This window comes from Humulus lupulus, chromosome 8, assembly GCF_963169125.1.
Source record: "Humulus lupulus chromosome 8, drHumLupu1.1, whole genome shotgun sequence".
NCBI lineage: Eukaryota > Viridiplantae > Streptophyta > Magnoliopsida > Rosales > Cannabaceae > Humulus > Humulus lupulus.
In genome coordinates, this window is record NC_084800.1 from 3,668,453 (window position 1) to 3,681,465 (window position 13,013).

General features: G+C 39.2%; 1 protein-coding gene across 1 annotated transcript; it reads left to right on the forward strand.

Annotated features, from left to right (window-relative positions):
* Nucleotides 1-374: 374 nt before the first annotated feature.
* Nucleotides 375-12,805, forward strand: LOC133793677 (G-type lectin S-receptor-like serine/threonine-protein kinase At1g61550). The gene is made up of 10 exons (XM_062230978.1): nt 375-640; nt 1,028-1,882; nt 1,966-2,492; nt 9,601-10,872; nt 10,976-11,067; nt 11,253-11,425; nt 11,512-11,722; nt 11,917-12,154; nt 12,273-12,423; nt 12,512-12,805. The coding sequence occupies exons 2-10, from the start codon at nt 1,028-1,030 to the stop codon at nt 12,803-12,805; spliced, it is 3,813 nt and encodes a 1,270-aa protein (XP_062086962.1). The 5' UTR covers nt 375-640.
* The last annotated feature ends 208 nt before the right edge of the window (nt 12,806-13,013 follow it).

Genomic DNA, 13,013 nt, shown 5'->3' on the forward strand with positions numbered 1-13,013 from the left:
TTAGGTACACATATCAATTAAAAAAAGTAATAATATAATGTTGATTAAACGAGTGTGACAAATAAAATGGGGTGTCACAAAATGTTATTTTGTCAATTTGTAACATACAAAGGAAGGTTACAAATTGGTTATTGATTTGTAACTCCCAAAATATCACTATATTCAATAGGTAAAAAAAGTTGCATATTGTTGATTTGATTTTTAAGGGATGTAATGTTTTTTTAGCTGTTAGGGATGTTATTTTGAAAGGGGAAATTTCACTTTTTATCTCTAATAATACCTAATATTACCAAAAAATCCCAACATTAATAATATTTTCAAATTAATGCTAAGCTTTTCCCTCCTACCGAAAATACCCTTCCCATTCAATCTCAGCCTTGTCTCTCTCAGTCTCGGTTTCTCTCTTTTTCAGTCTCACAAAAATCCCCCAAAAACCATCAAACCCCCACCTCCGTCGAGCCGCCATCTCCGTCGAGCCGTCGAGCCGTTGAGCCCGCATCTCCGTCGAGCTCCCACCTTCTCCGTCGAGCCCCTACCTTCTCCCATTTCTCTGGCGATCTCGAGCCCACTGCCAACTCCCATTTTTCTGTCAAACCCGAGACCCACGGAGCATATTTCCTTCAAAGTTTAAAAAACTAAGGTAAAATCTTGAACCCAAGTCCATATTTGGTTTATATCGTTGTTGAATCTGTGATTTGTGGAATGGGTTGTCCGATTTTGTGGGAAATTTTTTCTGGGTTTGAACCAGTGGCTCGATAGGTTCGATTATGGTTCGATAGTAGGCTCGATAAGGTAGTTTGAACAGTTCGATGATGGATCGATTATGGCTCGATAGGAGCTCGATAGGAGCTCGATAGGAACTCGATAATAGCTCGATAGGATATGTTGTATTATATTACAAGGGCTCGATAGGTTATGTTTCAGCTCGATTATAGTTCGATAGAGCTCGATGACAACTTATTTCAGTGTTTTTATGAAATTTTTTTTATTCTTTTTTCTTACAAATTTTTTTCATGTGTTGTTACAGATGCCTAAGTTGCTTGTTCCGTTCAGTGATCACTTTCCTGGTCGAGTGACATATCGGGGTAGTAGTACTTTAAATCACATTAAGACCAGGTTTTTGGAGCTCGGGCTGCTTGAAAGGGCTAAGGAATCCCCTTTCAAGCAATTCTTTTTGGCTTCGGAGTTTAATTTCTCCGGAGTCTTGGTGCATCAACTGTTGCTGAGGAAAATCGCCAGCAACAACGAAGATGAGGTGCATTTTTTCTTGGGGTCGAAGTCTTGTAGATTCGGCATGGGAGAGTTTGCCCTGGTGACGGGGTTGGATTTCAGTGCCTTTCCGTCACCAGAAGAGTTGGAAGGGCGTAATCTCAGCGATCGGTTGATAAAGGAGTATTTCAACGATGCTGAGAAAGTAAAGCTGTCACAGGTGGACCATGCTTTCAAGACTTGTACGGTTGTGGAAGATGTGTACAAGCTTGGTCTATGTCTATTTGTTGAGGGGGTTCTGAATGCCATTGAGGGAAAACTGCACATTTGGCGAGATATTCTAAAAATTGTTGAGAATGTAGAGTACTTCTTCAGCTATCCATGGGGGAACTACTCTTATAGGAGGCTATTGCATTCTTGTAAGAAGGACATGGTGAAGCAAAAGGCCAACTATGATGCCAAGAAGGATGCCAAGGTGCAGCAAGAGTCCAAATACAGTATGTATGGTTATGCCCCCGCCTTACAGTACTGGGCATATGAGGCTATCCAACAGCTTGCGGTGGAGCTTGTTGTGAGCTCGGGAAACATGTTCCCGAGGATGCTTAGCTGGTCGCATCGGAGGAACAAGGATTTCACCAAGTCCGTCATCGCACCGATATTATTGAAGAAGAATGTAAGTTATGTTGTTTTTTTTTTATCTATATGCTTATCTTTTATCATTATTTGAGTTAACCAAATGTTTTATGTTGTTTGCAGTTAATTGTTCTTCCGATGTTGAAGCCTCGGCCAGCAGAAAAAGACTATTACTTGTCTTTGACTGAGGGAGATCTTCCCCTTTATCCTGGGCTTGGCCAGGATCCCTCGGAGACTGATGAGGAGGATGATGCGACTTTTGAGAAAATGGCAGAGAAAGTTTCTCAGGCTGCCGAGGCAGCCAAGATATTTGTTGATGCTGCCCCGGGGGAGGAGGTTGCAGGTCCCACCCCTCCTATTGCCCCAGCCTCAGCCCCAGCCTCAACCTGTGCCCCAACATCAGCCCCAACCTCAGCCCCAGCATCAACCTGTGCCCCAACATCAGCCCCAGCCTCAGTGTCAGCCCCAACACCAACCCCAACACCAGCCTCAGCCTCAGCCCCTGAGCTGGCCGACTTGATTGAGCGGTTGGACAGAGTCGAGGGTCGACAGGAGACCCTCTTGAAGAACCAGTCAGTGATCTTGGACGTACTCAGTCAAATCTTGACATTTGTTAAGGAGAAACCGAGGGGGTCCAATGAAGATTCAGAGTCAGAGTCATTGGATATTCCGCTAGACTATGTTGATGTTCCAACGACGCCCCCTACCATCATTGTGACACCAGATGCTGAGACTCCGGGAGTCGTTATTGTCAACCCTGAGGATGTTGCTGGGGTTCAGTTTCAGAGGGCTAGACGCCAAAGACGCAAGCCAGATTGGTTTGAGGACTATACGGATCCCACGAGGAAAAGACCTCGCACTGCTGCAGCTGCACCAGCAGACGAGGCTACACAAGAGGCTACACATGTGCTGGACCCTCTCAAGAAGCCAGATCCCAAACAGTATAGGACAATGTGCAAGTGGCTTCTTGGAGACATGCCCAACAAGACCCCGCGGGATGTAAAGACTGGGAGTCACGGTCCAGCATGGTTTCTGACGTTGAAGACACCCCAGTCGTGGCTCAATGATGGGGTAAGCAATTTATACCTAATTATGGACTATTTTCAATTTTAGATGTTTTATTTTTACTGACTCGATGTGAGCTCGATAGGAGTTCGATAGTAGTTCGACATGGATGTTAAAATAGGGGTTGTTCTTTACTGTTTTAGAGTGGCTCGATGGAGCTCGATAGGTAGTTCGATAGGGATGTTAAAATAGATTGTTTTTTTTACTGTTTTAGAGTGGCTCGATGTGAGCTCGATATTAGTTCGATAGTAGTTCGATAGGGATGTTAAAAGCTCGATGTGAGTTCGATATGAGTTCGATAGTGAAAATTCCCTTAACAAAGTGGCTCGATGTGAGCTCGATGGAGCTCGATAGGGAGTTCGATAGGGATGTTAAAATAGGTTGTCTTTACTATTTCATGATGGCTCGATGTGAGCTTGATAGGTAGTTCGATAGGGATGTTAAAGTAGGTTATTTTTACTGACTCGATAGTAGTTCGATAGGGATGTTAAAGTAGGTTGTTTTTTACTGTTTCAGACTGGCTCGATGTGAGCTCGATAGTAGTTCGATGGTAGTTCGATAGGGATGTTAAAGTAGTTTGTTTTATACTGTTTCAGACTGGCTCGATGTGAGCTCGATATGAGCTCGATATGAGCTCGATATGAGTTCGATGTGAGCTCGATGGAGCTCGACATCAGCATTTTATGATGGTTTTTGCTAATTTTTTTATCGTACTCTCTTTTGCAGCATATTGATGCGGCAGAACACATGCTTCGTATGCGTCGCAAGTATTTTCCCAATATATATCGACAGAATGCAGTTGTGATGAACAGTTATTTCTCACAAGTGATACCTGCCCGATATGATCAGTTCAAGAAAACAGCCGACAAAACAAAGTATTATTGGGATGCTGACATTATGTCCATGTTGACCGGCATCGAGCAGCAGTTTCTGGCATCTTGGGGAGGAGTTGAGGATGTATATTGGTGCCAGAACTATGGACAACAACATTGGTTTGCCATTGAGGCTTCCATTTCTAGTTGGACTCTGACTGTTTACGATTCAGACAACTCGGTGATTAGTGACGCAAAGCTTGAGGATATTATGAGTCCATGGTGCTTTATGCTACCTTCTCTGTTAATGCAGAGTAAACTGTTTACTGATAGCTTGATGTTGAAGATTCCATCAGCAGGAAATAGGCCGCATCAGTTCACATTGCGTCGCAAACAGAAACACGAGCTCCCTCAGTCAAAGAGAAGGTAACAAACATCATCTTCATACTAATTTTGTTTCTAACTAAATTTATAGTAATGTGCACTTAATATATATTTTTTTTTTACAGTGGGGATTGTGGTGTGTATGCTATCAAGTATATTGAGCATCTAATGGTCGGTCTTCCATTGGAAGCTATCTGCGATGAAAATATGGAGGTGTTTAGGAACAAGTGGACCACAGACTTGTGGTATCAAAATTTGTTACCTTGATGATTGTATATATACAGGGTCTTTACATGTACAGTTTGTTGTTCACATTTTTTTATAATTTTCATGGGCTGTTATCGAGCTAATATCAAGCTCTATCGAACTGTTATTGAATTATCAAAATTTGTTACCTTCATAAAAAGAGTTTATTAATACAACAAGTTCAAATGGGAAAAAAGAGTTTAAAGCCTAGCTTTGCCATAAACATAACTTTTCAGAAAAATCAAATAAAAAGAGTTTATTAATACAACAAGTTCAAATGGGAAAAAAAAGTTTAAAGCCTACCTTTGCATGTAGCCCTGTTGTGGCCAAGACCACCACACATGCTACACTTGCGATGACTGGGAATGATTTCTCCATTCGATGGAGTGCGGTTTGTCTTCCTTCTTCCCACCTTATTCTTCTTCGGTCGACCAACTGGTTGTTTTTCAACGGGAACCCCAACTTGCATTTTCTCTATGTTCTCGGGAACTTCCCAATCATCCTCATTGTCAGTTGGGTAAATTGTTTCTTTGTAAGACTCCCTCCACATCTCAGTAGTGTAATATGGTGAACACAGTGAGTAAATGTTGACATTGCGCAACATGGCCGCAGCCACACCATGAACACAAGGGTAACCCATTATTTGAAACTGACCACAAGAGCATGATTTGGTCATCAAATTCACCTCACCATCACCTTCTGGGTCTACCACATGAAATTCAAACTGTCCAAGAGGATGGACTTTCAAGTACCTTGCATCATCCGCAATGCCTGAGACATCTTTCTCATATGTTGTTGCTAATTTCGATGTGCACTTCTCTACCTCCTCACGACGCGCGGCAAACCATGACTGAATTGTGAAACGAATGAATTCCACAAAAGTAGTGACTGGGAAGGTTCTTGCGTCTCTGGTTTTGTTGTTGAAACTTTCAGCGTAGTTGCTTGTCATTACATTGTATCGATTCCCAGGAAAGTATACACGAGTCCACTTATCGAAGCCAATACCCTCGAGATATTGAGCTATGGCAGGATCCATTTGCTTTATATTGTTGAAGAACCTGTGAAATTTTGACTTCCGAAATGCATATGCCGCATTCCACATCTCCTTGTGACAGTGATCGGTCTTGAACTTAGCGATTACATTCATACTTATGTGATGGTAGCATGCGCCGTGGTAGGCATCAGGGAAGACCAACTCAAGAGCATGAATAATGCTATCATGCCTGTCTGATACAAAAGACAGATTATCAACAACTCCAATGGCTTCCTTCAATTTCATCATGAAATACTTCCAAGAAGCATGATTCTCACTGTCAACAATCGCGAATGCAATTGGATAAATGTGGTTATTCGCATCCAATGCGACAGCACACAACATGTGGCCACCGTACCTTGACTTTAAGAAAGTGCCGTCCACACATATAACAGGACGACATGATGTAAATCCCCTTCTACAAACTCCGAGTGAGAAGAAACAGTAAAGAAAGCGACCGTCATCTGTGACAAAATCAGTAATTGTACCTGGATTCTTTTGCTGCAGCATGTACAGGTAAGAAGGTAACTTGGAGTATGATTCTTCAGGTGTCCCCCTAACATAACCGAGTGCCTTCTCTCTGCATCTCCAAGCCTTAATATAACTCATATCGATCCCAAAATTATTCTTCATATCCTCCTTTATGCTGTTTGGTGGATAGCTAGTGCCATCAGTAGCATATTTGTTCTTGATAAGGTGCCCAATGACAGAAGGTGCTGCTTGACGGTGGTCTTTTTGTCGCAATTCTAGTGAGCAAGTATGTACACTATTATAAACAGTGATCTCAAACAGCTCTGATCGCGCTACTTTTTTCCCTCTTATTCTCCAACCACAATCAGGATCCTTGCAGGTGATATACAACACATCAGTACCAGACTTCTTAACCATAAACTCCAAATTATTCTTCATTGCAAAGAGAGCCGCTTTGGTTTTCAATTCCATCTTGTTCTCAAATGTCTTCCCAAGATGTAATTCCCCCAACGCTATACCGGATGAGGGTGATTCAGAACGACTACAAGCTATGATATCTTCTTTTGTAAACATGGGAGCACTCCATTTTCTGTGATCTTCTGTTGAACATATTGAAATGTTCCCTGTATAGTTATATTCTGTTCCACCATGACGACTAGAGCTGGTGCCAGGTGTTCGGCGTCCTTGACTTGGTGGGTTCGTCCGTGCAATATGACGTATTGGTTGTTCTTGTGCTTCTTCTACTTGCAAATGTTCAGCTAATAGATCATCATCCACCGAATTGTCTCCTAATTCCTCATTGTGTTCGGCTACCGGATCGTCATTCACATAGGGGTTGTACTCATACTGGTTGTCCCTCAGGTCACCAATAGGAAATCCTAAAGTACTGGCTGCTCCCTCAGGTCTGGGAGTGGAATATGGGTCTGCAATGACAATCTTTTTAACAGGAGTGACACACAAGGCCAACCTTTCTTTAGATGTTACTCCTATGAATGCACAAACACCAAGATCACTTTCAACATGAACGGGTGTAAACGGTTGGTCGCCGCAAGTGTAAGGAACCTCCAATTTCAACTCATACATCTGTTTATCAACTTTAAGTTCCTTGTGCAATATGTCAAGAAGTTGCAAGTACGTTACAGTATCCTCCATCGGTATCACCGTGCATTGAGGGTCCTTGAAAATCCACTTATTCCCTTGTAATTCCCAAACACCATTGTAGGATACAAAAACGTAGACAATAGAGCCTGTGTTGGAAAAAAAAACATTAACATTGTCAGGAAAACTGTCATTTTTCCAGAAATGCAATAAAAAATAACATTATCGAGTTTTATCGAGCTATTATCGAGTTGGAATCGAGCTACCATTTCTCAAAACAGAACACAAACCTAACCAAACCCTCCATCGAACCCCTATCGAGCTACCATTTCTCAAAACAGAACATAAACCTAACCAAACCCTCCATCGAACCCCTATCGAGCTATTATCGAGTTAGCATCGAGCTATCATTTCTCAAAACCGACCATAAAACACAACCAAACCCTCAATCGAACCCTATCGAGCTCATATCGAGCTACTATCGAGCTCAAATATTGTAGATCCATTCGAACCCTTATTGAACCCTTATCGAGTTTCCATCGAGCACTAAACCGAACCTATCGAGCTATTATCGAGCTCACATCGAGCTACATCGAGCTCTTACAAAGACCTTCTTCTACATACCATCGAACCGTTATCGAGCTTCTATCGAGCAAAAAAATTGCAGAAAACCCAGAAAAACACAGATCGCGGAATCTCTCAAAAAATCCCGAAAAATACACCAATATAGGCTCAGATCTGTTCAAAATAGCCAAAAAAAATGTAAACAAATAATACCCAACACATAAAATGTAAAATCTCATTACCCATGGTTTTTCTCCTCCAAAAACTCTCAAAATAGATGCTGCCTTTGATATTAACGACTTCACAGAAACAATGGAGATAACTAACAATGATTTTGACAAGAAAATTATACAAAACTGTAGGTTTTATGGAGATTTCGTGAGAATTAGAGAGAGAGAGGGAGGAGAGTGGAAGAGAAGGTTTTGTGAATTTTTGATATAATGGGAGGGGTATTTTGGGTATGGGAGGAAAGTTTAGCATTAATTTGAAAATATTATTAATGTTGGGATTTTTTGGTAATATTAGGTATTATTAGAGATAAAAAGTGAAATTTCCCTTTTGAAAGCCGATAAGTGTTTGGATATTAGAAAATTGCATGGGAGAAGATTTGGGATGTTTTGGCAGCTTGTAACTTGATAGTTTCGGTTTTGAAGCATCTTTTTTATGCCTTGAATGTTGTAACACCCTAAGTAACCTCCAAACCATCCATTTAATTCTATAAATATCTAATTTATCATTGGTAACACCTAAGGGAGTTGGTGGAATCTGAAAATTAATTGGTGATCTCAAACTCTATAAATAGAGCATTTGTTCACTTGTAAGACAACTAAGTTTTCTATGTCTTAAACCTTGTTCAAGTGGTGATCTTCACTACTCTACATTTAAGGTTATGTGTCTGTAAGAGTGTTCTTCTTATTCTTCTATTGTTTTTATTTTATTCTCGTTTTCTTATTTGTTCTCCTTTTATTTGTATTGTTATTGTCTTGAGTTTGTGATTTCCTTTTTTTCTACTTCTTCATATATCTATTTTATTTGTATATTTTGCATTAGAGTTGTAACTTTATTTATCCATCAAATTATCTTATTATAATTTCTTGCTTAAAGTTGTATCTTGGTTTCATATTTCCATTGGAATATATATATACATATATTTCTCTAACACTAATTGTTTGACCTTAACCAAGAAATTGAGGGGCATGGGTGCCTTTGATGAACACAGAAAATGAAGTTCGAAAAAAGATATGTTTAGTTGATGGTAATGAAATGTAGCCCATTTTTTTTATCTATTTCTTTTGTTTGGTTGCTTTATAAAGTATTGGAATGTCAATCCGATAAAATGATTTTTCCATTATTTTCGTGGAAAAGACTATTCCATCCACGTTATAATAATATGTCATTCCAATACATAAATTAAAAAATATTATAATAAAATGTCATTCCAATACACAAATTAAAAAATATATATTAATTTTTTTAGTTAAATTAAGATACATGTCACGTAATTGTCTATATTTTGAGTGTGCAAAATAAGGTTGTAACTATTATTATTTTTAAATGTTATCCCATTTCTATTCTCATTCTTATTCCTTTGTTTTCTTTACTCCCAACCATTCCTACTTGCAAGAAGTTGACTTAGAACAGACCTACCTATAAGAAGTTGACTTAGACTTAGTCGTAAGTCTGGACTAAAGTTATATTATACTGCTATATTACCTTCAATACGCTAGGGGAAGGCGATAAATATATATATATATATATTGTGCCGAAGTCTAACTTCTATGCATCATTATACATATTAAAAAAGGATAAAACTATTGCAAGTGTAACAACTATTGTGAAGTGGAGAGAATTAACTAGAAATTTCTTGCTAAATTCAACTCCTTAAAAAAGAATGAATGTAAAAAAAAAAAAAAAGATTCTTATGTTGTTATATAGGGATTAACAGAACTTTTTTTTTCTTTTAACATTCGGATCTTTGGATTATTTTGCCATCATTTTCTTTCCTTATATCCCCAGGTTCTGCCAAATGAATGCAAGCGATAGTCGCTTCATAGCTTTATTCTATCGAATTATACTATTCTGCAGTTTTTCATCTAAATGCTGCTCCGCAATTTTTAACATAACTTCATCCCAAGCTTTATCTCAGGGCCAAACTCTGGTCTCCTTCAACCAAGTTTTCGAGTTAGGCTTCTTTAGTCCCAATAACTCTGCAAATAAGTACGTGGGAATCTGGTATAAGCAAATCTTACCCCTTACAGTTGTGTGGGTGGCAAACAGAGACAACCCTCTCACAGTTGCAGACTCACCACCAAGTCTAACCATTGGCAGCAATGGAAATCTTGAGCTCTTGGATAGAAACAACAACTCTGTTTGGTCAACCAATGTCGAAATCCAATCCAATAATAGTTCAGTGGCAATTCTTTCAGATTACGGAAACTTAATTCTCAAATATGGTACACAGTACTTATGGGAGAGCTTTAAGCATTCTGGGGACACATTCTTACCAGGAGCAGAGTTGGGTTTTAATGTCAAAACTGGGGAGAGTTTTGTCTTGACTTCATGGAAAAGCAATAGTGACCCTTCAGTTGGAAAATTCACTGCTGGGATTTCGAAAGTGAAACCACCACAAGCTGTCATTTGGATCAACGGATCAACGCCACTGTGGAGAAGTGGACCATGGGCTAAAACTAAGTTCACGGGTATACCAGATATGGATACAAGTTATGGAAGTTATTTCAATATCGTAGAAGATACAGAAGAAGGAACGATACTTCTCCAAAATAATTGGGACTACAACAACTCCGATATGATAGTGGAAAATCTCTTCATCACATCTAGAGGTGTTCTAACCGTTGCGTTAAAAAAAACACATGAAGGCGGCGACTGGAATACGAAGTGGAAGGCACCAGCGACTCGGTGCGATATCTATGGAACTTGTGGACCTTTTGGGGTATGCAACGACTCGGAGTCTCCCATTTGTAAGTGTTTGAAAGGTTTTGAACCAAAATCATTTGGAGAGTGGAGCAAAGGGAACTGGACTGGAGGGTGCATGAGACGAAACCAACTAAGTTGTGACAAAAACACCACTGGTTTAGCTTCACGGAGAGGTAAAAGCGATGGATTTTTGAAGATAGGTGGTGTGAAACTTCCCGATTTATATGAATATATTCAACCTATGGAGAGCTGCCAAGGATGGTGCCTGAACAATTGTTCTTGCATAGCTTATGCAGACATAGAAGGAATAGGGTGTTTGGTCTGGTCCAAAGGCCTCATTGACATCAAGGGGTTTGCCTATGATGCAGAAAACCTTTTCCTACGCCTCCCTCACGCGGAACTAGGTGAGAGAGAACAAAGGTTTTCCCTTGGAAAATTCTTAAATTTGAAGTGTTTTTTTTCCCCTCTTCTCCATAGCTAATTTCAATGTGTTGACTAATTGTTTAGTTGGAGGACGTAAAGTTGGGAAGATTATCATCAGCCTTGCGACTCTTTCTACGGTTGGGACAATAGTTGCCATAGTATTATATTTGTGGCGACGGAGAGAAAGAAGAAAAGGTAAGAATGATACACAAAATATTGCAATGTATAATTCTCTCTTTCTCTTATGGACAAACACGTGCATACACAGGATTTGCCTCATCTTGGCAAGAAATTATTACAGACAGTAACATGTGGACATTACTTAATAAATGTTCAGTTACTACAATACTGACACAAAAAAAATTATTGAAAAAAATTAGGAAATACTATGGCAACCACAGAGCGCATTGACATGATGCAGTCAAGTGACAATTCAAAACAACATGATCCCTCCGAGCTTCCTAGTTTTGATTTTGGCACCATTTTACATGTGACAAACAACTTCAGTTCAACAAACAAACTTGGGCAAGGAGGATTTGGTTCTGTTTATAAGGTTACTACATCATTTCTTCAGTATCAATTAATGAATTTTAACAATTAAAACACCCATTCACATACAAATTTGAGCTCTATTTGCAGGGAAAATTGCCGGATGGGAGGGAAATAGCAGTTAAAAGACTCTCTAGTAGCTCAGGGCAAGGCACAGAAGAATTCAAGAATGAGTTGATATTGATCTCAAAACTCCAACACAGAAATCTTGTTAGGCTCTTGGGTTGCTGCATTGAGAAAGAAGAGAAATTACTAGTTTATGAGTTCATGCAAAATAAAAGCCTGGACAATTTCATCTTTGGTATTGGATTTCTAATCTATATATATATATTTTTTTATCCTAATGCATATCAATCAATTCTTGTTTTATCTAAATCTAGTTTGCCCTATAAATCATGTGAAATACTTGAGCTAAAATTAAACACGTACGATGGGATACGAAATAGGAAACAAGACATTAAATGCTGATTAATGTTTACTGGGTGCATGAATTAGATCCAAGAGGAAGAGAACAGCTGAATTGGGGTACTCGGGTGAACATCATACTAGGAGTTGCTAGAGGTCTTTTATATCTCCATCGTGACTCGTCTTTAAGAGTGATACACAGAGATTTAAAGGCCAGCAACATTCTTTTAGATGAGAAGATGAACCCAAAGATATCAGACTTTGGATTGGCTCGCATTTTCGAAGGAACACTGGATCTCGCAAATACTCGAAGGGTTGTTGGAACTTTGTAAGCATCTCAATCTGTTCATATGTTTTCATTGTGTTACTGTTTTCTTAGGGCTAGAAGAGCTATATATTCAAATGATTATGTAGCACTAATGGTGTAATGTTTCGAATAAGTACAGAGGCTACATGTCTCCTGAATATGCCATGGGTGGAGTCTTTTCAGAAAAATCAGATGTCTTTAGCTTTGGCGTATTGATCTTAGAGATAGTTAGCGGCAAGAAGAACTCTAACTTCCATTATTATGAGAAACCTCTTAGCCTTATTGCTCATGTGAGTTCAATTTATAATTTCCTCTTTGACTCGATGTGTACATATGTATATATTTTAAGTTGGTTACGACTGATATGAGTTTATTCAGGCATGGCAATTATGGAGTGATAACAGAGGATTAGAGTTTGTGGATGTTGCATTGGGTGGCTCATGTAGTGCATCAGAAGCAATAAGATGCGTACATGTTGGGCTGTTGTGCGTACAAGATCATACCACAGACAGACCAAGCATGGCAGATGTAGTTTTCATGCTCAGCAATGAAACAAATCGTCCTCAACCCATTCAACCTATCTTTACTCTTCAAAGCTCTCCGATATCGCAAAAGGCTGCTACTACAAGCTCTGTGAATGAAGCCACAATCTCAATGATTGAAGGGCGGTAAAAAAAAAGATTAGAAAATAAGAGAAAAAAGATTAGAAAATAAGAGAAAAAGGAGAACGGTGAAGAAATCTCAGTACTTTAGGTACACATATCAATTAAAAATAATAATGATATAATGTTGATTAAAAGAGTGTGACAAATAAAATAGGGTGTGACAAAATGTCATTTTGTCAATTTGTAACATATAAGGGAAGGTTACAAATCGGTTA